At 42.7% G+C, this 25,132-nt stretch overlaps 1 protein-coding gene and 1 long non-coding RNA gene across 7 annotated transcripts in view; one reads left to right on the top strand and one right to left on the bottom strand.

Annotated features, from left to right (window-relative positions):
- Positions 1–1,943, top strand: part of EFCC1 (EF-hand and coiled-coil domain containing 1) — a 93,674-nt gene extending 91,731 nt beyond the window's left edge. The window contains exon 8 of the mRNA XM_032805650.2: positions 987–1,943. Coding sequence (XP_032661541.1) covers positions 987–1,120 — 134 coding nt within the window. The 3' untranslated portion in view covers positions 1,121–1,943. The remainder of the gene's footprint in view (positions 1–986) is intronic.
- Positions 1–25,132, bottom strand: part of LOC142047878 (uncharacterized) — a 159,798-nt gene that overhangs the window by 55,385 nt on the left and 79,281 nt on the right. The gene's annotated exons all lie outside the window — the stretch shown is intronic.

The following is a 25,132-nucleotide window of genomic DNA, read 5'->3' as shown; positions in this document are numbered from 1 at the left end:
ATGTCCAGACATTCTCGAACAAAGTGGTGCCGCTCCAGCCTGGGTGTCCTGGGAACAGGGGAAAAATGGCGCAGCAAGCCCTTCTCCTGCCTCCAATGCACACACACAGAAGGCAGCCATACCTGAGCTGCAGGCCTGGGAAGCAAAAGATAGGTGGTAACTAGTGCCCTCAGAAGTACTAGCAGCTCCAGTGAGTACAGAGGAAGTTTTCTGGCAGTGCTCCATCTTATAGGATAGCTGTCCAGCACTTCCCACAGCACCCGGGAGGTATTAAACCTACCTAACAGGGAAATAATTACTCCAAGTAGTGTCGCTGAGGCAATGTGCCCACTCCCTAACTCTAACACCGCTCGGCTTCCAGAGATGCATAAATTGAGAACCAAAGTATTTAATGAGGGAAAGCTGATGAAGCCCAAATCAATATATACTCTATCTGTTCTGCATCACTTTTGCTATAAAATCCTGCTATAAACACTGTTGCTGTTTCCTCTGCTTTGGATTTTCTGGCTTTGCACTTGATGTGACATGAGCTGCTTTCCAAAATCTCTGTAGTCAAACATTCTCTCACTGTGTGAGAATGCTACCCCAATGACTGGTTCGATTAGCTATGTTTCGTTGATGTGACTTGAATCCAGTCTCCATTTGAATGACGAGTAGGTATTTAGACCAGCAGTGTGTACCCATCTTTCAGGGATAGGTTTCAGGAAGTTTAACTGCTGATGCAGTGCAGAACACAGACAGCCAATACATTTCAAAAATCAGTCTCTGTTCACACAAGGATGAGGGGATTTAATGAACAGAGAGTTTGCAGTAGGAGAAAAGGAAGTAAACTCAGTCCCTGTGTACTGTTCCATTCTGCGTCCCTTTGATATGCAGAAGAATTCATTCTCTGGTCTCCAAATTCAGAATTCTATATTTGAAATTGTTAAACTGTATCTCCCTGGCTTTGTCAATATGCTAATATTTGTCATAATTTTCTTTTAAAGGAGAAGCCAACATTCTTGAGGTCCTAGATACTCTCTACCATGAGCTGGCTGCCTGTGAACTCCTACAAAGCCAGCCTCTAGGAAAAGCTCAAAGTCACCAGTCCTTGTCTAACCCACTGGTTATCTCTTGTTAAGCAACAGTGCCATCTACAGTTCATCATGATTAGTCAAGTATCTAAAATCTTACCATGTTAAACGATGGGTGGAAGAATGAGATTGCCAGATTTGGAGGAGTTCAATAATAAAGGGACAAGTTAGGACAACTGAGCCATGAAATCACAGGTATACTGCTCTGGGAAGACCTCTAATTCCTCAGCTGTCCTCTATAAGTGTTCACATTTCATGAGAATGACTTAATGATGTCCATCTCTGAAGTCTGACAACCGCATTATGGCATTGTAACTGTACCAGTTCACCAAATGAAAAGTATTACAAATGCACTGATCAGCTTAATAGAGGAAAACCCCAAACTGAATAGCTGATTGTCGATTAGCTAGAGATTTTTCCTCTTCTGATAGCTGAACCAGTACATTAAATAGTGGAAGACAGACTAACTGGCGGACACATGTTGTTTTCTTCAAGTACAAGAGACAAAATTGCTGTATTATAAAGATATATGCACACCAGTATACGCCAGTGGGGCAAGTTAAAGACCCATGTATAAATTTATGTGTTTGTGATTATATATCTTATTTAACTCTAGAGATACATTTATGTTTCTGTTCACGTGGATTTTGTACACCTCTACCCCAATATAACAGGGTCCTCCGGAGACAAAAAATCTCATCGCATTATAGGTGAGACCGGGTTATATCAAACTTGCTTTGCCCCTCTGCCCCATTCCTTGTTCCCTGACCACCCCCTCTAGAGACCCCTGCCCCTAATCACCCCAAGGACCCCACCCCCTACCCATCCCCCCGTCCCCTGACTGCTCCAACCCCTATCCACCCCTACCCCTACCCCTACCTCCGCCCCCTGAGAGGCACTCACCGGCAGTGACAGGAAGCTTAGCAGCCTGGCTCCAGCCTGCTCCACTCTGCTAGCTCCCAGCTGCAGCACTCCGCTTCCCATTGCCGGTGAGTGCGGGAAGGTTGGGGAAAGGACACCCCCCGTACTCACCTGTGGTGGGATGCGGAGTGACGTGGCCCCAGCCCGCTCTGCTTTCCTTGCCCTGGCCCCAGCAGTATTGCCGGGGGGCAGCTGGGGAAAGGTCCTGCACTCACCTACGGCGGGAAGTGGAGCGCCACGGCTGGGAGCTGGCGGAGTGGAGCTTGCTGGTGCTGGGCTGCTCTGCTTCCCGTCATTGGTGAGTGCGGGGAGGTTGGGGAAAGGATGCCCCCCGCACTCACCTGCAGCAGGAAGCGGAGAGAGGTGGCTGAGAGCTGGCAGAGTGGAGCAGGCTCGGGCTGGGCTGCTCCGCTTCTGCCGCTGCTGCTGAGTGTGGGGGGGATCCCGTCCCGCAAGCCTCCTCCCCCGAATAACACGGCTGGGGCCAGGGCAAGGGAAGCAGAGCGGGCTGCTCTCGGCCCCCCGCTAATCCCCCGGGCCACTCTGGGACTGCGGGGCCCCCAAAAGTGCCCTCCCACAGCTCCTGCCCCCCAGACCCTGGGGGGGGAGCCTCTGACTGCCTCTGAGACCCTCTGCCCCTTATTGAACCCCTTGGCCCCAGCCTGGCCTGGCACCCTTAACATGCTGCTCAGAGCATCGTGTCAGAACTTTACCGCGTTGTATGCGAACCTGCGTTATATGGGGAAGAGGTGTATTTGTAATTACAAATCCATTAGAAGTGTGATTATGTTTTGATATTAATCTGTAACTGTCCTTGCTGGTTATAATCTTAGATTTTATGTTAAACATTAAACTGCTTGGAAAAAAGTGAAGAATGATCTTGTTCCCCAAGTTGCCAGGAACTGGGAAGGCTGCAGAGACAGGGGATACATCTAGACTACGAGCCGTTTCCGCGTGTTAAAATCGATTGCTCTGGGATCGATATATCGCGTCTAATCTAGACGGGATATATCGATCCCTGAGCGTGCTTATATCGATTCTGGAACTCCACCAACCCCAACGGAGTTCCGGAATTGACATGGCGAGCCACGGACATCGATCCCGCGCAGTGAAGACGGGTGAGTAAATCGATTTTAGATATTCGACTTCAGCTACGTTATTCACATAGCTGTGAAATTGCGTATCTAAAATCGATTTTATCCCATAGTGTAGACCAGCCCCCTAGGGAGTGAAAGGAAGAAAGCTTCATATTACTCTTTCACCAACCAAGTAGCAAATGATATACATATAAGACATTCCCATCCCATATAGTCTAAGTGAGATTGTAAAGATACAAAGTGAGGCCTCATTTGCAGGCAAAGGGCTTGATGGAAGTAAAATGCTGGACATGCTCATAAAAGCATATATTCTGGTCAGTAATAAGAGAATCCCCAGGGGCAAATATAAGAGGACAGTGTGTTGCGAAGTTGCTGTTGCTTCCTCACTCAATCAACAGAAGAAAATAAAAGGCAAAGCTTTTAAAACATTCTACTGAATCTATGTACAGTAGGCTCTTCTGGGAATATGAAGAGAACTGGATTTACCTGAGATAATACAGGGAACAAAAGGAAACGACTGAATTAAAAATTATCCAGATTAGAAATCACAGCCTTCCTAGGAAAAAGGTTTTTAGAGAAGGGCTACTAAGAGGATCAGAGGAATGGAAAATCCACCTTATTAGAGGAGACTCAAGGAGCTCAGCTTGTTTAGTCTCACCAAACGAAGGCTGAAGGGAGATATGATTGCTCTCTCTAACCACATCAGAGGGATAAAACACCAGGGAGGGAGAGGAGTTATTTAAGTTAAGCACCAACGTTGACACAAAAACAAATGGATATACACTGGCCATCAACAAGTTTAGGCTTGAAATTAGACAAAGGTTTCTAACCAGAGGAGTAAAGTTCTGCAACGGCCTTTCAAGAGAAATAGCGAGGAGCAAAAAAGCTAACTTGTTCTAAGACTAAGCTTGATAAGTTTATGGAGGGGATGGTATGATGAGGTTGCATGTAAAGGCATATGGCCCATATGCAACTGCTATTAGCAAAATATCTCTAATGGCCAGAGATGGGACATTAGATGGGGAAGGCGCTGAGCAACTACAGAGAATTCTTTCCCAGGTGTCTGGCTGGTGGATCTCACCCACATGCGCCAGGTGTAACTGATCACCACATCTGGGGACAGGAAGCAATTTTCAGATTAGCAGAGACCTTAGAGGTTTCTTCACCTTCCTCTGCAGCATGGGGCATGGGTTACTTACAGGTTTATACTAGAGTAAATGGTGGATTCTCTGGTACTTGAAGTCTTTAAATAATGATTTGAGGCTTTCAGTAATTCAGCCAGGTTATGTGCCTGTTACAGGAGTGGCTGGGTGAGGTTCTGTGGCCTGCGATCTGCGGGAAGTCAGACTAGATGATCATGATGAATCCTTCTGGCCATAACATCTATGAGTCTATAGCAAAATAGCTCAAACCACAATCCCATTTATTTTGTGGGGGAGTTTATTTTGTAGTCCTTTGTTTTCAGACCACATTGTGCTTATTGTGCAGGTGGATCGCATCATCTGTGTGGTATCAGAGGGGTAGCCGTGTTAGTCTGGATCTGTAAAAACATCAAAGAGTCCTGTGGCACCTTATAGACTAACAGACGTATTGGAGCATGAGCTTTCGTGGGTGAATACCCACTTCGTCGGATGCATGTAGTGGAAATTTCTAGAGGCAGGTATAAATATGCAGGCAAGAATCAGGCTAGAGATAAAAAGATTAGTTCAATCAGGGAGGATGAGGCCCTCTTCTAGCAGTTGAGGTGTGAACACTAAGGGAGGAGAAACTGCTTTTGTAGTTGGCTAGCCATTCACAGTCTTTGTTTAGTCATCTGTGTACTTTCCATCCAAAAATTGTACATGAGACTATATTGTTAGCAACGTGTTCATAACAAACATTTGCAATAGATCTTTTCCACTCCTTTGGAGGAGGAAAAAGGGTATGGAAACGGTGAGCCAAATTGTGTCTTGTGTTACACCAGTGTTACTTCAGTAGGGTTGCTGTGAATTTACTTGGGGATAGCAGAGAGCAAAATTTGGCCCAGTGGATATACATTTTTACACACATGCACACGCAAAATTAGACTTAGGACTTCCTCTCATGGTGGGGTAATGCTTTCTACAGGGGGTTGATTTCTACAGCATACTAGCATCTTGCACATTAATTGGTCCATGTAGACCCTGCTGGTGCACACTAAAGGTTCCCTAATGCACTTTCATGTAATACTATTTCAAACAGCACAGCATTAAAGCGCACCAGCGGGGTCTCCACCCAATCCATTAATACACAATACATTAGGGTGCTTTAGAAATCACACCTCCACACGCACCCATCACGTAAACAAGGCCATGGATAGAGAGACAGTCGCAGTATAGGAGTCATCTTGCAGGCAAGGAAATTATGTACAAATATACAACAATGAAATATCAGGTAAAAAGGGCACCATGTGTTTCCTGTTTGTGTTCATTTCCCCCAAAGGCCAGAACAATGAGTCAGATCCTGCCCTGTGCATGTATTAAGAGGCGGAATTTGGTTTAGCACGACTGCTGCAAAATCCTTAAATACTGAACAGTATTTGTGTGTGTATTTGGTGGAAAAGGTGAGTAGGGAAGCTGCTTATAATGCAAGTACATACCTGATTATATACTCCCTCAAATGTGGAAGGTATCCTCAGTTGCTTGAATGTGTATTACTAATAAGCTGTGGATTGGGGACGGGGGTGGGGAGGAATACTATAATTTTTTTCTGACATTAGGTTTCTACTTCACTTTCTAACATAGCCTAGGTATCTAAAACATTAAGCAGTCTATTGTCCCAATGAGAAACTGAAGGAGCAATGTAACTTAGATGCCCTGTAGCACAAACAGCAATTAAGGTTAACTGGAGACAGAAAAGATGTCTCTGTAATACAAGTTATTGCTGCCACTAAGAGTAAGGTAAAAAGCAGGTGCTAACAGGAAGCTTTTGTTAATTTCACTGAAATGTAATGATTAGGTCAACATGGAAGTAAAGGAATCTTGCCATGTGAAGCCATTGTCCCTTTATGGAAATATTATCTAATTGTAAAAGAAATGGATCTCTCAGAGGTACTGTTTGTTTGTGTCTAGTCATCAGGGTGTCCTGGCTGGTCCAATTGATATTGGAACAAAATCTTGTCATCAGCATAACTGGACAGAATGCTTGGCCAATCCCTCTAAACCAGGATAGTCCAAGTACATCAGATCTTCCTAGTGAAAGAGGAATAATTTAAAAAACAAACATTTAATATTGAATAAGATCAGATTTGCTGTATCTCCATAGGCAGACTGCCGTCTTCAGTATAGACTGAGTGGCATTTCCATCACCAGTCCACTGCATGCTGAGTGTCTGAGGCAAAGCAGGGCACTGGTGATGCAGGAGAGCTACTTTGATGACCTAAAAAAAAGGAAATTAAAATGCATTTTAATGCTTTTCCATTTAATATTTTTATACTCAGATCGAGTCAGTTGAAAGGGTGAGTGAGGTTCCCAGACACTTCACACAAAGCTGGGCCAACTTATGGTTTTGCATCAAATGCATGAAAATTCAACAACTACTACTCAAAACCAGATGGAGCTTATCAGTTTCACTAGTTATCTGGAATTTGTTCAAGGAAACTCCAAGTGAAACTCAAGTGGGAGGAGAGGCTGTGCACAAAGCCACACAGATTGTAACCAAAGGAAACAGTCACACTACCCTCAGTGAAGCAAGCCAGTGTTGCCAACTCTGACCAATTTATTACAAGTTTTCTGATACTTGACTCTGAGGGATGGAGCTTTCAGAAGACAGCCAAGTGGGAGAATCTCAGCTTTTAATAAAACAAAAAGAAAGGAAGTTTCTTACCCTTAGGATTGCAGGAAAAATTTGAAAAAACATGACCAGAGTGTATCTTTAAGGCTCAGAAGAGAGAAGAAAAAAAATTTTTTTTTTTAAATCTCATGGGTGTTTTGGAACTTGACTTATGAGTTTCGAACACAGAGTTGGCAATACTGCAAAGCCTGCACTTTTCATACCAGTTTTCAAGCCTTGGAACAGTTGTTACACATACCCTTGACTGATGTGTGACCTTAGTAGGACTGCAAAATAAACTGTCTCTGAACTGTTATCAGTGCCCTCACAGTATCATGCTCTGCACCCACTCTTGTGGTACAAGATGATATAACCATTACTTTGTGGTTTTGTGGAAGACTCTCAAGTTTAAAACCAACCTTGTTAAAAAAAAACCAACCTTTTCCCTCACCCTAAAAAAAAATAAATACACAGGATATAAATGCAGACCTCCCCTCTCCCCACCTGCCCCCCGCCAAAAAACCCCAAAACTTCCATGTAAGAAATAAGGCCACAAGTCCAGGACCAAATTCCTGCATGCAATGTAGTACAGGATTTTTGCCCTCTGCTTTGCAGTAGCAGCTGCCCAGGCCTTGCAGGTCAGTTTCCCAGTGCAGGAGAAATCAGTAACGAGAAATCTGGAAATATTCTAGGTCATGGTGTACAAGTGCAAACTCTCCTGCTGCTTGCCCAGCTCTCTCTACCTAAAACCTTGTGTAACAGAATGACCACCAGAACACAGCATCTTCCCAACACTGAACATTTGCTCACACACTAAGACAAGGAACTTGGAACACTATGTGTAACAGTTCTACCAGGTGACACCTACCATAACAATACAGCTTGGCTCTATTGTTATGCAAATGGAGACCCCTCCACTCTAAAGTAGACTCCTGCTAAAATTGGAGACCTACCCTCACATCAAGCAGTTCTAGATTAATGTATACATTTCTATAAGCAAGACTTTCTTATAAGCCTCCTTCCGCACAGCCATGCTGAGCCATACCCAATGTGCGTGGGTTATTTAGGCCTTGTCTAAATGAGAAAGTTGTACAAATTTAACTAAATTGGTTTAGAAACTGATGAGTGTCCACACAAGGGGGTTGTACCAATTTAATTGGGGTTTGAACCAATTTAGTTACATCTATAGAATTTTTCATCATTATTTAATGTGTTTAAAGCTCCCTTCTCCCCCGTTCCACGCTTATTTCTGATTCTGTTAGGCGTAGATAGTAACAATGTTTGTTTTCTCCCCGCTGTATCTGTTCAGTGAAACATCCTGTCTTCTTAAAATTTGGACTCTTCCTCAACCAGTTTTTTCCCCATAGCTAACTCTACTGGCCTTTCCCTCCTCTTCCATAACCAATCCTCAGAAAACCTGACAGGTTTCACTCTGACCGTTATGCACCCAATCCTCTCTTGCACGGCTGCTTAAAGCTCTCTCCCCATTCTCAAATCTTCACCCCAGCAAGTGTCAAGGAACTTGTCCCTTTACCTGCAGATTTGCGTCACCTGGAACTGACAGCTTGGATCTGACAGACTTTCCGTATTACAATTTTGTACACATTTCCAGCAGTGCAAAAGACCAAAACACACCTCTCTTACACATTCCTCTGGGGAATAATACAGAAGAATTAGAAGGGAAGACATTGAAAGATCTATACTCTGTTTCACTGATAGCAGCCATGATTTATATGTCTGTATCCTTCAGGACGCAATCTCAGATACTTGCCACAGAAACAGATTCAAACTTATGACCCACCTGGCTTTGGCCCCAAATGTTAAATGACAGTCTTATTTTCTACCAATTTCTTTACAGATGGTCCAGATAATATGGTATCAAGCAAGTTTACTGCACCGTACATATACATTTATTTTCCCTAAATTTAGTAACCTATTTCCTTTTTAGCCCTATCTCTTCTCTACAGACCGCCATTTTAAACATTTCTCAGCTATTCCAATTTACTTTTTGGATTACTGGATGTCTTCACCCAAGTAAATCTTCTCAATACTTCATGCAAGTCTTGCTTCTGATCACTCTTCTCGATAGCTTTGCCTAATTTCCTCCTCCCATCCCACCATTTCTCTCCTTCTCCCATGCACTCTGTTTTCTTTGCAGATTATTCCAGAAAGTTGAGGGCAGTGGCACAGATGTGAGATCATCTCTGTAGGGGAACTGAGTGAAAGAAAAGTTCCTTATCTTTTTCTATTCCATCACAATAGTTATTCTCCTCACGAAGAAAGTTACAGGTATTATAGTCAGTACAACCAAGGGAATGGAATGGAATGGCTAGGCAAGGCAAGGCAGCTGGTGTGCTGTGACTGCTGCTTGTTACACTAATCTTCATAGTCTCACTGCTACTTTGTGCTCCTGTGTGTTTGTTGAATCCACTTGTTGTGTCTCATCACATACATCAATTGAAAGCTCTGTTGGGTGGGGACCCTCTTTTTATTGTGTTTTACATGTGTACACGGTGCCTAGTTCAACTGGGCCCTAATCCCTAACTGGATGCTACTACAGTGCAACAGTAAATAATAAGGAACAGTGCAAAAGGCCTTGTCCTTTTCAGTATTTTTGCCTCAGGAAAGAAAAAAAAAACAAAAAAAACAAGAAAAGAAATGGTCTTTGCTAGAATGTGGTCAGACTTCCTTGGGCTTAATGACTCAAAATAAGTTCTCTACAGTCCCAGATTCAAATTGGTTTCATGAGAAGCTACTATTAAATATCCAGTATCATTTACATTAAAAATGGAAGTTTGCCTCAGCACAGATATCACTGAGCTACAAAGTGCTCACATAACCCCTGAGTCCTCCTAATTAACTTTATTCTCCACACGCTCTCTTCCTTCCATTACCTTTCTCACTCCTGGCTAATCAGTGGCTCCGAAATGGTCAACATACAAGTTATATTCTTCCATCACAATTTCCTCCTACCAGTATTTCTAATCTATAGGAAATATAAATTATTGGCAGATTAAAGTCCACCTGACACAGCAGGTTATTCCATAACTGCCTATTGCAGGGTCTCTTGACCTTCCACTAAAGTATATAGTATTGGGCACTATCACACACAGGACACTTGGTCTGATCAGCAGGGCAATTTCTATATTCCGAAATATTCCAGAAAGATTGGTGAAGCTCGTACACATTTCAGGAACCAAATAGTTCTTTTGTTTTTGCATATAAAAGCCTGCATAAATGAAGCCACCACTCAGGTGGTACAGACTGTTAATCCATTATATGGTATGTTTGAATTATGACAGTCAGACTGCGAATACTTTTAGACTTTAATCTTTGTTTTAGTTTTTCTGGTAAAATAAAAACAAAACTTTAAAATAATGGTGCCTTAAGCAGAATTCTTTGCAAGTAAGTATGACAAAACACTCATAGCATGTGTGAGACATCACATTACCACCCAAAAAGTTTGCTATGAAGGTAATAATTTCATGGCAGTTTTAGCCTTTTAAAATTTACTTCAATTTATTTGCTTTATAATCTACACATAATTCAGCACTACACAAAACTAGTACAGTGTCCTTCTTAGTGTGAAATTTAATTGAATACCATCTTTCTTTCCTGAAATATCATTTGTTTTTCCAGAGGCCTGGATTTTCAGCATTCTTGTCATATTTCTGTTCTACATCTTTCAACCCTTTGTAACTCTCCAGCGTAATTACCTAGATCTAGTGCTACTTGCTGGGGTACCAGTGCAGCCTTTAAGGGCACCTGTGAATAAAAAAATATGTAGGGCTGTCAAAAGATTAATAAAATTAATCACAATTGTGACATAAAAATAATCATGATTAAACAGTTTTAATTGTATTGTTAAACAGTAATAGAATACTATTTATATTTTGTTTTCAAATATATTGATTTCAATTACAACACAATACAAAGTGTACAGTGCTCACTTTATATTATTACAAATATTTGCACTGTAAAAAAGAGTTTTTACTTCACCTCACACAAGTGTTATAGTGCAATCTCTATCATGAAAGTGCAATTCACAAATGTAGATTTTTTTTTACATAACTGCACTCAAAAACAAAATAATGTGAAACTTTAGAGCCTACAAGTCCACTCAGTCCTACTTCTTGTTCAGCCAATTGCTGAGACAAACAAGTTTGTTTACATTTACAGGAGATAGTGCTGCCCATTTCTTATTAACAGTGTTACCTGAAAGTGAGAACAGGTGTTTGCATGGCACTGTTGTAGCTGGCATTGCAAACCAGATATGCTAAACATTTGTATGCTCCTTCATACTTAGGCCAATGCTTGCCAGTCTGACTACAACTGTGCCATGTGAAATGCCCGTTTTCACTTTCAGGTGACATTGTAAATGAGATGAGTGCTTGTCTGGCTTTGTCTGCCTACCAAAGTAGTTGAAGTTTATTTTGGACCTTAACTTTTTAGAAATAAGTTTGGCCCTCAAGCTGAGATGGTTGGAGTACAGCACTCAGCTTCTGGGACAGCTCTCTTTTAGGATGTCTGCTTTACTTTCACTTTCTCTCACTCACTCAGATGAAGTGTGTCATTTTGGAGTAAGATTTAAATGCTTAAAGTGAGATTTGCTTTTAAAATGACATTTCTCCCATAAAATGACTACTTTATTCTTAACTGTGATCTGTGCAGAATTTCTGCAGAAGCTAATAGGTAAGCTTGTCAAGGGAAGCATTGCTTGTGCTTAGAAATTAGACGAGAAGACAATAAGCCACTTACTCATATATAACTGCTTTAACTGCTGATGGATTAATCCTAATTTACACAGGTGTAACTAAAATCAGACTAAGGCTACAAATTCAGATTCAGTTTGAGAAGGCCTAGTGGCTAGAACAGCAGACTGGGAATCAGGAGACCCTGTGTTCTAGTCCCAGTTCTGCCAGGGGCCTAGTATGGGCCATTGGCAAATCACTTCATGCCTCTGTGCTTCCATTTCCCCATCTATAAAATGTGGATAATGACACTCACCTTCTTCGTAAAGCACTTTGAGATCTATTGATGGAAAGCACTATACAGTGTATTATTAGGGTTCGGGTTCAGGGGCATCGCCAGATGTCCAGGATATTCTAGAGACAAATTTTGGTGGATTTGTACACCGGATTAAGAGGTACTACACAATGAGAATTCTCTAGCCTTCCGAGTATTGCACAGACAACACTGCAAAGTAATAATTGTTCAGCCAGTTGATCAGTTAGTGGTATATGATATAAAATCAATGTATGATACTGACAGGCCAGCTCAGATTAAAGCCATAGATTAATTCACTTGTGGATGAATATCAAAGAAACAACATTAATGTTATTGTCTTCACTTACCTATAACCTCTCATTTACTACTGCATTACATTATGTATACTCAGTAATTAGATAACCCTAGATTAAAGTGTGCTAAGATGTGATTGTACTGGATGTGTAAATTTCGTGAAAACTAATGAAGGATTGTTTCTGGCTTTCACGTTGTGTTTACATTACATTTACCCACAACATAAGTTTGCAGCCTTGGAAATGTAAAAAAATTGCAGACTTCAAAGCACGGGTTGTTGTGTTCGACAGTGGAAGTTCAGACTTTGCTTGCATTTAATCAACAAAGGAAGAGCTCATGCTGTGAATGAAAACACATGCTAAATTGACTTTTGGGGAAAGGCATTAGAAGGCTGGTTCCAGGGATCGATCCTGTATCTCTTAACTGTTTTGGATTCTAACAGGGTGGAATACTGAACAAGTGGACAGAGATCCTCAGAATTATTTTGGTTAACCTTAAGAGACTTGTGGAAAACGAGCAGGTCACTACAACTCTGCTGTCACTTGGACTTACAAACTTTGGCCTGGTCTACACTACGTGTTTAAATCGATTTAACGCTGTACCCGTCCACACTACAACGCTCTTTATATCGATATAAAGAGCACTTTATATCGATTTCTGTACTCCTCCCAGACGAGAGGAGTAGCGCTAAAATCGATAAACATATCGGATTAGGGTTAGTGTGGACGGAAATCGACGTTATTGGCCTCCGGGCGGTATCCCACAGTGCACCACTGACCGCTCTGGACAGCAATCTGAACTCGGATGCAGCGGAGGTTACAGAAACTAGGCCCCGCGAACTTTGAATTTAGTTTTCTGTTGCCCAGCGTGGAGCTCATGGACAGCACGTAGGCGATGCAGTCCCAAATCCAAAAAAGAGCTCCAGCAGGACCGTAGGGAGATACTGATCTGATCCTTATGGGGAGACATAATCTGTTGTCATCCGAGCTCCTTACAGAAGACGAATGCAAAGCGTTTGAAAAATCATCCAGGCTACACAGTGCTGGGTGAAGTGTCGGAAAGCCAAGAATCAACGGCACTCACCGGGAGGGAGGGAGGGAGGGGGTGAACTGAGGACTCGCAGGCTATCCCAAGTCCACAGCAGTTCTGAAAAAGTATTTGCATTTCTTGGCTGAGCCCCCCAATGTTGTAGGTTCAAAACAGTGTCTGGCGTGGTTCGGGAATAGCTCCTCATTTTCTCCCCCCCCACCACGTGAAAAAAAAGGAAGGGGGAAAAAGGGGGAGGGAAATCATTTCTGGACTGCTTTCAATGTCACCCTACATGTGGTACTGAATGCTGCTGGTAGACGCATGCTGCAGCAGTGAAGAGCAGTATCGCTCTCTCCCCTCCCCGGTGTAGAACGGTGCAAATATGAATGAATCCATCATCCGCCACTCGCCGGAGTGCTCTGGCTGGCTTAGGTGAGGCTGCTGGGGGCTGGGTAAAAAGTGGGAATGACTCTTTCAGTTATTCCCAGTAGATGGTACGAATGGCTGGTAAACTGTCTTCCTCATAGGCAACTGGGGCTGCGCTTCATCAGCCCCCTCCCTTTTCTGTGTAAGAAGAGATTCCTGTATGCTGGCTATCATAGCAGCAGCATGCCTGGGCTCCTTCCCCGCCCGCTTATTGTCCTGCCTGGACTGTCATAGCCCGGGAGGCTGCCTCCTCCTTCAGTTTATCTCACTTAACAAGTCTCTGTTTCTTAATCTACATTCTTTATAACTCATGAACAAATGGGGGGGGGGACCTGCACAGTAGCCCAGGGAAGGTTGGGGAGAGGGAGCAACGGGTGGGGTTGTTTTGCAGGGCCCCCTGTGAATCTGACACGGAGCAGCTGTGCACTGATACACTGGTCCCTCTAGTACCTTCCCTTATTCTAGCAGGAGCGACTCTATTTTAACAACCATAAAGGAGGGATGAATCGGGTCATCCCAATTTGCTTTTGGCGGCCCCCGGCGATCTCAGCCAGGGGCAACTCATGATAGCAGTAGACAGTACAGAGGGGGAGAGATACGTCATCTCATTGCCGGTTTACTCAAGCAGTAGACGGGTACAAGAACAACTGGTACACGCATCTCTGCTATCATGCAAAGCGAAAAAAATGAATGCTGCTTGTGTAGCGCTGGAGGTATCACCTCTCGTCCGCGGCATCCAGTAATATGTGCCAGGAAAAAAAAGCCGAACGGGCTCCATGGTTGCCGTGCTATGGCGTCTGCCAGGGCAATCCAGGGGAAAACGGCGCGAAAGGATTGTCAGCTGTTTTCCCGGAGGAAGGAATGACTGACGACATTTACCCAGAACCACCCGCGACAATGATTCAACCCAGAGTTCCAAAGAGCGGGGGAGACTGCGGGAACTATGGGATAGCTACGGAATAGCTACCCACAATGCAACGCTTCAGAAATCGACGCTAGCCTCGGACCATGGACACAAAATGCCAAATTACTGTGCCTAGTGTGGCCGCGTGAAGTCGAATTTATATCATCAGTTTTATGAATGATTTTAGCTAATTCGATATTATCACGTAGTGTAGACGTGGTGTAGACGTGGTGTAGACGTGGCCTTTGACTCACCTGTTAATGTATTTTACCAGCTTTAACCTCTCAATAACACTTCTTTATTTGCTTAGCTAATAGTTAGTTTACTAGAGAAATTGGCTGCCAGCATTGTCTTTGGTGTGACATTGAGAGTATCCATTGACCTGGGGTAAGTGACTGACCCTTTCGGGTTGGAAGTAACCTAATGTGATGTGATATGTGGTATAAGGAACCATTATCACAAAGTTCAGTTTGTCTGAGTGGCCAGGCCTATGGGGACTGTTTGTGACTCCATGGTAAGACTAATATAGTGATCCATGAGTGCACATTTGTTACTGGCTTGGTAAAATCTAATTATAGAATAGACCAGCAGTTTGGAGCATCTGGCCTGTTTTCTGAGTCTGACCTGAAATTAGCACTCACAGTTGTAAGCCACTTCAGATAGCCTCACACAATGAGCTAGAACAGGGGTTCTCAAACTTCATTGCATCCCTTCTGACAACAAAAATTACTACACAAACCCAGGAGCGGGAACTGAACACTGAGGCTGCCTGAGCCCCACTTCCCTGTGGGGAACGGGGGGGTGGAGATTAAAGCCTGAGCCCCACCATCTTGGGTGGGTGGGTGGCAAAGCCTAGGGGCTTCAGCCCCAGGCTCAGAGCCTGTAACCTGAGCCCCACTGCCCAGGCTTCAGACCTGTCCCCAAAAAGTCTTAGCCAGCCCTGGAAACCCCAATTAAAATGGGGTCCCAACCCACTTTGGGGTCCCAATCCACAGTTTGAGAACCACTGAGCTAGAAGAAAACAGAAAATCATTACTGGTAAAGTTTGCAGAGGACACAAAAATTGGTGGAACGGTAAATAATATTAAGGACAAGTCATTTCTACAGTACAATGTAGACCACTTGGTAAGCTGGGCTCACTTGAGCAGCATGCATTTTTAATACAGCTAAATGCAAGGTCACGTCTCGGAAAAAAGAATGTAGGTCACACTTATAGAGAAGGGCACTGTATTTTTAGAAAGCAGTTTCTTAGAAAGGAACTTGGGTCAGAAGGTGAATAATCATCTGAACATCATCTTCTAGTGCAATTTGGGGGCTAAAAGAGCAAATGTGATCCTTGGATACATAAGCAGGGGATTAGTGAGTAAAAATAGGGAGGTAGCATTGGCATGGCAAGTGGCATTAGCGAGACCGTTACCGGAATACTGTGTCCAGGTCTGTTGTCTGCACTGCAAAGGATGTTGACAAATTGGAAAGGGTTCAGTAAAGACCTACAAGAATTATTCAAATCTGGAAACTCTGCCTTATAGTGAAAGGATAAAGAACCCCAATTTATAAGTTTATCCAAGAGAAAGTTGAGAGGTGACTTGAACATAGTCTATAAGTATCTGCACGGAGAGAAGATTTCTGACAGGAGAGTCTTTAATCTAGCAGACAAAAGCATAACACCATCCAAAGGCTGAAGCAGATGCTAGACAAATTCCAACTAGAAATAAGGACAGTTTTAAAATCAGTGAGGGTAATTATCCACTGGAACAGCTTATGGAGAACGTGCTGGATTCTCCATCATTTTAAGGTGAATATCTTTCTAACAGAGATGCTCTAGTTCAAAACAGAAATTATGGGTTTTAGGATCAAATCACTTGGTGAATTATATGGCCTGGTATATACAGGAGATCAGATTGGATGATCCTAATGGTACCTTTTGGCCTTAAAAAAATCTGTGATAAAAATAAGAACTGTACCTTTAAAAAGCAGAGATATAGAATCAAGAGAGTAAAACCAGCCCAAAGCTTCTGAACCAAAGACAAGAGAATTATCTAAATTAGCAAATTCAGCATTATACTTTGTTTAATTGTTTTAAGCTATATTACTTAGCTGAGCAAACTTCTCTCTAACCCACAAACATTAACAACTGTATTTTCAATAAGACTAAAAGAGGAGTTTTTTGTTGGTTTTTATAAAAATCAGCAAGTGTGTGTGTGGGGGGAGTGTGTGTGGGGTTTGTGCTTCATGTTAACCTGAAAACCGCAGCCCCTCCTTTTAAATGGCCAACCCAATGGGTGCTTGGTATGGGAAATGAGGGAGTTGCTGTTTGAAACCCCTCCCACATGTTATGAAGGTTAAAGAAGCCAAAAGACGGTGGCTTACCATGTCTGCCTGCAAGCCAAATTCTGTTGCCAGCCGGCCTTGCATGTGTGATCTCTCACACCAAACCAGCAGACCCTCAATATAAAAGAGGCAAAATGCGACCTTGTAAAGAAAGCACATGTGCCATGTAATATTAACAGCTTGGTTCACTGTGAAAGAGTCTACCCATTGTTCTCTAAAATGTGTCTTTATAAATACTACTCTCTCTTTTTTTTTCCTCCCGCAGCTGCAAATGTTTCAGTGCTCCCCGTATCATCTCCATCCCAGAGGCTAGCAAAGATTAGAAGGCAAAAAAAAATGCACTGACAATGAAATGTTCTCTAAGTTCATGCAGTCCTTCCACACTGAAAGAATGTGAGGAGGCAGACAATGTCAGTGTGCAGGACAGCACAAAATGAATGAGAGGACAGGAGGGACATGCGAGAGGACAGGTGGCAGGACAAGAGGAAAGGTGGTGGGATCAAGATGATAGGTGGCGTCAGCATGATGAAAGGAAGCAGGAAGCAATGCTCAGGCTACTGGAGAATCAAACTGATATTCTCCGGGGTATTGTTAAGGTGCAGGACAGGCAGCAGGAGCACAGACTGCTGCTGCAGCCCCTGTATAACCAAATGCCCTTCTTCTCAAGTTCCATAGCCTCCTCACCCAGATGCCCAAGAACGAGGTGGGGGGCTTCCGGGCACCCAACCACTCCACCCTAAAGGACTGCTCATGCAACAGAAAGCTGGCATTCAATAAAAAGTTTTGAAGTGCAGTGTGGCCTTTTCCTTCCCTCCTCCCCCACCCCACCCGGGCTACCTTGGCAGTTATCCCCCCATCTGTGTGACGAATTAATAAAGAATGCATGAATTTGAAACAACAATGATTTTATTGCCTCTGCAAGCAGAGGAGGGGAGGGCGGTTGGCTTACAAGGAAGTAGAGTGAACCAAGGGGGCGGGTTTTCATCAAGGAGAAACAAACAGAACTTTCACACTGTAGCCTGGCCAGTCATGAAACTGGTTCTCAAAGCTTCTGTGATGCGCAGCGCATCCTGCTGTGCTTTTCTAACTGCCCTGGTGTCTGGCTGCGCATAATCAGCAGCCAGGTGATATGTCTCAACCTCGCACCCCACCATAAACATCTCCCTAGAATTTGCTTGTGTTATAGCAGGAACACTGTCCAGTGGAATGAGCATTCAATGAGATGAACAGTGGTGGAAGTGAAAAGTTGAATAATGGGTTTTGAGTAGATATCAATACTATTTTTTTTTGCTCATAGCGAACATTAATGCCCAGAACTCTAAGTTACTGGTCAGAAAACCTCCACTCTGAGATGCATGTATGTGCTGCTCTTGTTTCAGAAGAGACACCATCATACATTTAGTTTAACAAAGTAGTTTGTCTTTTATATGACTATTCTGTGACTTATGAAATGTTGCCACAGAAAAGTGTCTCAGTATATGATTTTGAAAACATGATCTCCTTAGGTTAAACTGTTCTAAGCATACTGGTGACACACACAAAAAGGCAGTGATTATTATTATTATATAACAAGAGAGAGCCAAAGAATTCTCCAATAAGGATTTTAGAGTTTTCTTCTGGATCATTACAATAACAAAGATATGGAGACTGAAATACTTTTTTGAATCTTGTGCATGCAAATGAAGAAACAGAAGCACCTGCTCCTACAGCTCCTAGGTGCTTTTGGGAAGAAAGGCAGGTCAGGAGTAAGGTAGTTTGAAACAAATTTTCATACTTCAGTCACACAATAGTCAGTGTCAAACCTTGTGTGGGGTTTTGTACTCCCACAATATGTAGAGGCAAAACTAACAAAAACAGAACACTAAAATGCTACAATTTGCAGTTCATATCCTGTTACTTCTCATAAAAATATGCATGATGGAATCCAGCACTTTGAATGAACCCGTAGGAAATCGTATGCTACGGGGTCCAGATTCACTTCCATTTTTTGCCCAGAATAGAAGTTGTAAATAGTTTTAAAGCTGCATCTGCTCTTGAACAATATTATGAGGACATGGCACTGGCTATTGCTGGAAATAAACAATAGGGGATCTTAAAGCGACAGTGTAATTGCCTCAAAAATAGTTTGTTCTTGTACTTTATCCTTTGGCTCATATAAATTATCACACAACTGAATGTCAAATGCAATCTAATTTCCTCTGTTCTTTGCCTACCACATCACATCCAACCAAACACCACATAAAATTTTCAATACAAATTGTAGCAACTGTGGGAGCAGAGTGTTCACTAGTCACTCTACGGCCACCACACTGGAAGGATATTACTGTGGAAGAAGGCAAACAAACAAACAAAAAAAAGCTGTAGCATTATTCTACACAATTAACAGATCAGAACACAATTTAAAAAGGGACAGAGTCATTTGGACCCATATTTAAAATTTATTTTCTAAAATAGTCTGTAGGTGAGGAAGAGGGAGATAAACTGTTTAAGCAATGAATAGTTAATAGAGACACAGTACACACAGATGTCTCTTATAGAGTGCAAATAAAAAGCTTCTACATAAGAGAAGATTGCCAGTCCAAAAATGTGAGTTTTCATGTATGAGACCTAACAATATGTATAATGTTTTTAATCCATGGGGTACTTCTTCCTATTGGGTCATATCTGCAAAATTCTCTCTCTAAATGACAGAGTTCTACTTTTTACAATCTTCAAACTCCTTGCCTCTCTTCATTCTCCTGAATTGCATCTTCTAAACAAAGGCTTGCCCCATCCAAACAATTAACTGCACCAAAATGTGTCATCAAGGCTATTTGCTTCTAAATATTCCCAAAAAACAAACAAAAAAAACTTTCACAAAAGAAGTATAACTTTTTTTGCAAAAACAATGACAAAAATTTTGGAAAAAAAAAAAAAAAAGACAGAAAATGGGTTGATTTCACTGGTGTCCCAAGTTCCCCAACTCTATGGTATTGAGCAGAGGGCAAGGCTAGCTGTGACAGGGCAAGGAACAAGTATGTTAGCCCGAGGCTAAACAAATCCCTGGCACCATGGTAACCAAATGGCAGTTGCTCCAGGTTAATCAAGACACCTAGGACATAGCTAGGTTGATTAGGACACCTGAAGCCAATCAAGAGCTGGCTGGAACTAGTTAAAAGCCTCCCAGTTAATCAGTGAGGCGTGTGCGTCAGGAGTTGTAGGAGGGAGCTGCACTGTTGGAGGAACTAAGCAGTACAAAGCCATATCAGGTGCAAGGAAGGAGGCCCTTGAGGTACTGGTGACCGAGATATTGAGTGGGGGCTGCTGTGGGGAAGTGGCCTAGGGAATTGTACATGTCCTATTTCCAAAAAGTCAGCTACCATAGCTGCAACTATTAGAGTCCCTGGGTTGGAGCCCAGAGTAGAGGGCTGGCCCGGGCTTCTCCCTCCTCTTCCCAATTAATCACTGAGACTGGGAGACAACAAGAGACTGTGCAAGGGAGGGTAGCTTCTCCTCACCTCCCTTGCTGGCTTATGATGGAAAATGGCTCAGTAAGTTGTGACCCTTGCCTCTAGAGAAAGAAGGGCTACGTGGAGGGTCACGGAGGCTCTGAGGCTAGCAAAATCCACCAGGAAATGTGGAACCCATGGAAACAAGGACAGAACTTTGTCACACCATCTAATCTGTATTTTAGAACAAAACTAGGTTTTTTTCACTAAATTAGTTTTTTTGTGAAAAAAGGTATCTGCTTTTTGTGGAATATTTTGTTGGAAAACTGTATACCTCAAAATTAAAAGGTTTTCAGGTGAAGACTGAAATATTTAATCCAGAAACCAAAATATTTAGATTCTGACAGGACTGGGACAGAGTCAGGTTTGGGAAGGAGGGGCCCATTAGAGAATACTCCTTTTCAGAACCAGGCAAGGAACCCAGGATTGCTGAGTCTCAACATTCCTCCATTCTCAGCAAATGGCTGTGAAATCATTGGCAAAAGTGTGTCTCATCCCCTCTAATGGCTGGTCCACATAGCAGTGGTAGGTTGTCATAATCTGTCAGTTATCATTATTGACTATCTGAATAGTGAGCATGGTAGAATGCTATCATTGTTTCAACAGCACTGTGCCTTGGAGGATAAGTGCCTAAGCAGCAGAAACAGAAGGCCAACTAATAGGCTGGTTTGGTTTAGTTTGTAACCTCAGGTGACTTGCTGAAATTAAGAGTTCTTCTCTATGCTAGTCATCAAGAGCATGTCTTAGCCCACATGATCAGCATCTGAGTTAACCAGTGGGCAGCCACCCTGCAAAGGCCTATCCATGTTACCGTGTCCTCATGGATGCTGCACTCCCTCTGGGGAGGCATCCCATGGGTCTTAGTGATGCAGTAAACTAAGCTACTATGATTCTTTGCAAATGAATTGTAGGAGAATTTCTGGGCACAGAGGGAATTGTGGGAAAGCGCTGGGAGACAGAGAATGAAGGACAGTTTAGCCAGCATCCTCACTCTTAAGTGGGAGGTTACCAGCCCAAGTGAAAGTGGGACACGGGCTTTAACCAATCCTCCCAACTGTGCCAGCTCACCTGGGTTGAAAACACCACCAAGCTTGGGTGAAAAGTCTTGTGTACATGGGCAGCAGGGTAGCTAGGGGCACCCCCCAATAAGAATCATGCCATGAAGATATATCCCCAAATTGTATGAACCTGCGGGAGGAGAACATAATTTGTTTACATAAAAATCCTCTAGCTTGAATAATAGGCAGGCACAATTTGGTCTCCTTTCAGAAAGCACTAGGAAGAAAAAAGAAGACTCAGACAATAGCATAGAAAATAAATGTAGCCAACTGAATAGAACTGAAGACTATATAAGAAGTCAGTGTGAAACTGAGTGCTGCTGTATCTAGAATGTGAAATTAGTCCTGCACATGGTAATGACTGCTAAGCACATCACTATGGAAATTGAAAGCTCACAGCAGGCATAGGGAGCCCTTAGAAAGCTGGCAAATCAATGTGCTCTATGCTGCAGCAAAGAACAATTCTAGCAGCACGACCTTTAAACAACTTCATGTATTGTAAGTAAATAAAAGAGAAACTGAACTGAGACAAGTATAGTGAAATAAAAGTATACTGTGGCCCTGTAGCATCTTGGCTAGCAACAAAAGGATCTCAAAGCACTTTGCAAATAATTAAACCTCACAGCACTTCTGTGAGGTAGGGCAGGAATACTAGCAGGGACTGCTTACCCACTGCTGGAGTGAAATGGGAAGCTCTTTAACAACAATATCACAAAGGAAACTGTTCAGTGTATCCAAGTAGGAAGAGCAGACTTAATGAATTTGCCCAGGATAGCAGATTTAACACCCCCACCCTTAGGAAAGTCACATGGCCCTTTTAGATGAGACGTGGTCAGTGTATCGGGGGTAAAGAAGGTGGGATATCCTTCTCTCCACACTATGGGAAGGGCAGGCTTTAAGGCACTGGGCTGGAATTTAGGAGATGTGGATTCACAATTCTGTGCCTTAGCTCCCAATCTTTTGTCCCTTTCTCCCACACATTTTCCTCCTTGTCTATTTAGAATGTACACTCTTCTGTGGAAGGATTGTCTGTTACTCTGTTTTGTTGGGGTTTTTTGTTTGTTTTTTACAGCGTTTAACTCCAATACAAAATTACAGTAGCAGCTATTTTCTGGTGTCCCTTAGACAGGAGGAGGAATGGAAGTACTAAGTTCATATGGCTCAGAAAGGAAGCGTGGCAACTGATTTGAGCAGCTGTGGAGGACAGGAGTGAGGATAGTGTATTAGTGACTTACAGTATATGCAAAAAAATGGAAAGTAAGGATTAAAGTAACGGAGTGTGGCAGGAAGAGAAAAGGTAACAGAGGGAATACGAAGAACAGGAAGAGAGGGCTGCAGAATAATCAATCACCCCAAAAGAGATGAGTGCCTGATCTGAGTGTGAGCTTTCAGTGGGAGATGTTGGATTTTTTGGCTGTGATGGAGCATACAAGCCCCATACAGGAGAAGAAGGGATTCAGGAGCAGCTGTTACTTTGTGCACAGTCTGCACTTTGTACATAGATTCCCTGTTCCATTGATGAAATTAAACTGGGCAGGCAGCAAGCAGGTAAATGCACAGAAAGGAACTGTCGGAAGGAAGAGGGGCGGGGGAGAGCAGGATTGCTCTCATAGATCTTTTGGTTGGGCCTGAACATTCTAAACAAAATTAGAGGAGCTGAAAACCTGTCAAGCAATTTTCCAAAAGATTTTTTGTTGTGTAATGACATCTTGTTGAAAGAGCATTCACTAGAAACTTGAATTTTTAATCAAATTAGCCTCTTATTTTTTTCCCCTCAGTGAGCACAGGGAGCAAATAATGGAGGGGGAAGGCCATGCAACACACACATACAAAGGAAGAGAAGATTTCTGGTTATCTCACCTAAGCTAGAAGAGTCAGGACCTAAGTTTTACATCTCATCCAACACCTCTAGACACCCAGCACCCTTGAGCGGAGGCATGGTTCCTGCATTTTCTCAGAGAAGAGTGCCACATCTCAATGACCATCACCATTTCCTGCTGCACCTCCTTGCTCCTCAGAAGTTTTCCACCAAAGTACTAACATGACCTAACCATCCTCCACTTGTGTGGTCTGGTAGGATTCACTGTATAAGTTTGTCTGGCCTCAGACTAATGCTTATCCTGTTTCCCAGAATATTTTATTTCACGGTACAAAGTGCAGTTACTCCCTTCCATGTATTTCACACTTGACAAAGAGTTATTTCCTGGTATACTGCCACAAGATCATCATCAATCTTCCTTTTATTTTTATATAACTTTATTTTACTAAAAGCAAGCATGGCACAGATTAGTACTGCAGGAAGCTATTGAGCTCCTATAACTTAAAGCTCTGCTGTCAGTACTGCCCTTGATAAGGATATAATTTTTTTTTTTTTTTAATAACTGGAACCTTTATTTACTAAGTTAGTGTAGCTTAATGGTCAAAGCAAGGGACAAGAAATCAGAATTACTGGGTTCTGTTCCCAGCTCTGTTACCAAATCAGTTACTTCATAGGAGGTTGAGAGGCTTAGGCCAAGTCTACGCTAGAAAGTTAGGTCGACCCAGCTATGTCATGAAAGCACCTCTGAATTCTGGGTCTCTACTGACCAAGGACAACAACTCTGAGTGGGATGTGGTGGAGGGAGAAGGGAGGGGCACGTAAAAGGAAAATTGTTTGTTGGACTTTTTCGATGTTTTAGTGACTTTGCTCCAGAATGCTAGATTTGTGACTGGGAAACTAATATAAATATACATTTCCTAGTAGGCCAATATTTTTTAAATGCATTATTTGCTAAGGTCATTATCTCATTGTCACTATCTCAAGAGGTCACTATCTTGGGGAGTTTCTGTACTAAACATTATAATATTATAAATTACTTTTTACATAAAAAACGTAAGAACAGTTATACTAGGTCAGACCAATGGTCCATCTAGCCCAGTATCCTGTCTTGTGACAGTGGCCAATGCCAGGTGCTTCAAAGGGAATGAACAGAACAGGCAATCAATGAGTGATCCATCTCCTGCCGTCCACTCCCAACTTCTGGCCAACAGAGGCTAGGGACACTCAGAGCATGGAGTTGCACCCCTTCCCATCCTGCTAATAGCCATTGATGGACCTATTCTCCATGAATTTATGTAGTTCTTTTTTTTTAACCCTGTTATAGTCTTGGCCTTCACAACATCCCCTGGCAAAAAGTTCCACAGGTTAACTACGTTGTGTGAAGTACTTTTGTTTTAACTGCTGCTTATTAATGTCATTGGGTGACCCCTAGGTCCTGTGTTATGAGGAGTAAATAACAATTCCTTATTCACTTTCTCCACATCAGTCAAGATTTTATAGACATCTATTATATCCCCCATTAGTTGTATCTTTTCCAAGCTGAAAAGTGCTAATCTTTTAAATCTCTCCTCATAGAATTGTTCCATACCCCTAATCATTGTAGTTGCCCTTCTCTATACCTTTCCCAACTCCAATATATCTTTTTTGAGATGAGGTGACCAGAACTGCACTCAGTATTCAAGATGTGGGTGTACCAAGGATGTATATCGTAAAAGCGGTTTGCCAGACTGATCAGCAAACCAATGCTGACAACCTATGTGAAAAGGCTCCAAAACACGACGCCTCTGGACTGCATCGGCATGCAGAAAACTATCAACCAATCACTGCCAAAGCCAATTTTAGAAATACTTAATGTGGCTATTAAGAATGCTGGAGAGAAAGCACAGTTTATGCAAA

The sequence above is a fragment of the Chelonoidis abingdonii genome, chromosome 17, assembly GCF_003597395.2.
Source record: "Chelonoidis abingdonii isolate Lonesome George chromosome 17, CheloAbing_2.0, whole genome shotgun sequence".
NCBI classification, from domain to species: Eukaryota; Metazoa; Chordata; order Testudines; family Testudinidae; genus Chelonoidis; species Chelonoidis abingdonii.
Note: the sequence above shows the minus strand (reverse complement) of the source record. Positions and strands in the feature narration are given on the sequence as shown.